The 1,606-nt window shown below is 45.1% G+C and overlaps 1 protein-coding gene across 1 annotated transcript; it reads left to right on the top strand.

Moving 5' to 3' along the window:
• Nucleotides 1-210: 210 nt before the first annotated feature.
• On the top strand, nt 211-1,286 carry LOC118626915 (farnesyl pyrophosphate synthase-like). Its single transcript, XM_036256942.1, is given in 2 exon segments — nt 211-520; nt 523-1,286. Coding segments are annotated over 2 exon segments (1,050 nt in total). The 5' UTR covers nt 211-234.
• The last annotated feature ends 320 nt before the right edge of the window (nt 1,287-1,606 follow it).

Below are 1,606 nucleotides of genomic sequence, written 5' to 3'. Positions count from 1 at the left end.
AACAAAACAACAACTGCATATAAGTTGACCCATGAAATTCAAACCCGTGTAATTCAAGAGTCAACGGCATACCAATGAGTAAGTTGGTGAGACTACTGTGCTTCCTCAAAATATTACTCAGAGGCATTAACATTAGTTTTACATACTTTATTGGGTCTGTCTGACTTACCATAGCAAGTCAATTAAGAACTTTTAGGCGGCATACAGGACAGAATACATTACTCCTCCCTCAGAATGAATGGAGACCAGAAATTGGATGTTTGTGATACAAAAAAGCAGGATTTCATCCAGCACTTCTCCCATATTGTCAAGGCATTGACTGAGGATGACATGGGACACCCAGAAACAGGAGATGCTATTGCCCGGCTCAAGGAGGTCCTGGAGTACAATGTCATTGGAGGGAAGTACCAACAGGGTATGACGGTGCTGACAACATTCCAGGATCTGGTGGAACCAAAAAACCAGGATGCTGATAGTCTCCAGCAGGCCATGACTGTGGGCTGGTGTGTGGAACTGCTCCAGCTTTCTTCCTGGTGTCAGACGACATTATGGATTCATCTCTTACCCGACGGGGGCAGATCTGCTGGTATCAGAAGCCAGGCATAGGTTTGGATGCCATTAATGATTCTATGCTTCTGGAAGCATGTATCTACCGACTGTTGAAGCTCTATTGCCGGGAGCAGCCCTATTACCTGAACCTGATTGAACTCTTCCTGCAGTGTTCCTTTCAGACTGAGCTTGGACAGACCTTGGACCTCATCACAGCCCCATAGGGCAATGTGGATCTTGGGAGATTCACTGAAAAGAGGTACAAATCTATTGTCAAGTATAAGACAGCTTTCTACTCCTTCTACCTTCCTGTAGCTGCTGCCATGTACATGGCGGGCACTGACGGGGAGAAAGAGCATGCCAATGCCAAGAAGATCCTGCTGGAGATCGGAGAGCTCTTTCAGATTCAGGATGATTACCTTGACCTCTTTGGGGACTCCAGTGTGACGGGCAAGATTGGCACTGACATCCAGGACAACAAATGCAGCTGGCTGGTGGTTCAGGGTCTGCAACGGGCCTCTCCGGAACAGCGTCAGATCCCGCAGGAGAATTATGGGCAGAAAGAGGCTGAGAAGGTGGCGCGGGTGAAAGCACTCTGCGAGGAGCTGGATTTGCAGGCTGTGTTCTTGCAGTATGAGGAAGACCGTTACAGCCACCTTATGGATCTCACTGAGCAGTACTCTTCACCCCTGCCCCCAGCCATCTTCCTGAGGCTGGCACAGCAGATCTACAAGTGACCTAAACACTGCCAGGTGGGGAGGGCAGGCTCTCAATAAATGACAGTAAATCCTCAAAAAAACCCCAGAACTTTTTAAAGCTTATAGGAGGACCTTAACCTAAAAAACAGTGTTAAGAAGTTCTTAATATTATCATTGGTGTCTAAATTTCCTAAGTGAAGTCTGTCTGTGATTTGTACTTGTATTTTTTCATTGCGTCATAAAAGTTAACTTGGTAAAATAGATAATAGAAATGCATTTTAAAGCTAACACTAATTAAAATTAAAGGACATACTTTTGATGAATAAATTCTGTAAATTGTGATGATGTTAGATCTGGAA

The sequence above is a fragment of the Molossus molossus genome, unplaced genomic scaffold, assembly GCF_014108415.1.
Source record: "Molossus molossus isolate mMolMol1 unplaced genomic scaffold, mMolMol1.p scaffold_m16_p_12, whole genome shotgun sequence".
NCBI lineage: Eukaryota > Metazoa > Chordata > Mammalia > Chiroptera > Molossidae > Molossus > Molossus molossus.
The sequence above is the reverse complement of the archived record's forward strand: the minus strand, read 5'-3'. Positions and strand labels throughout refer to the sequence as shown.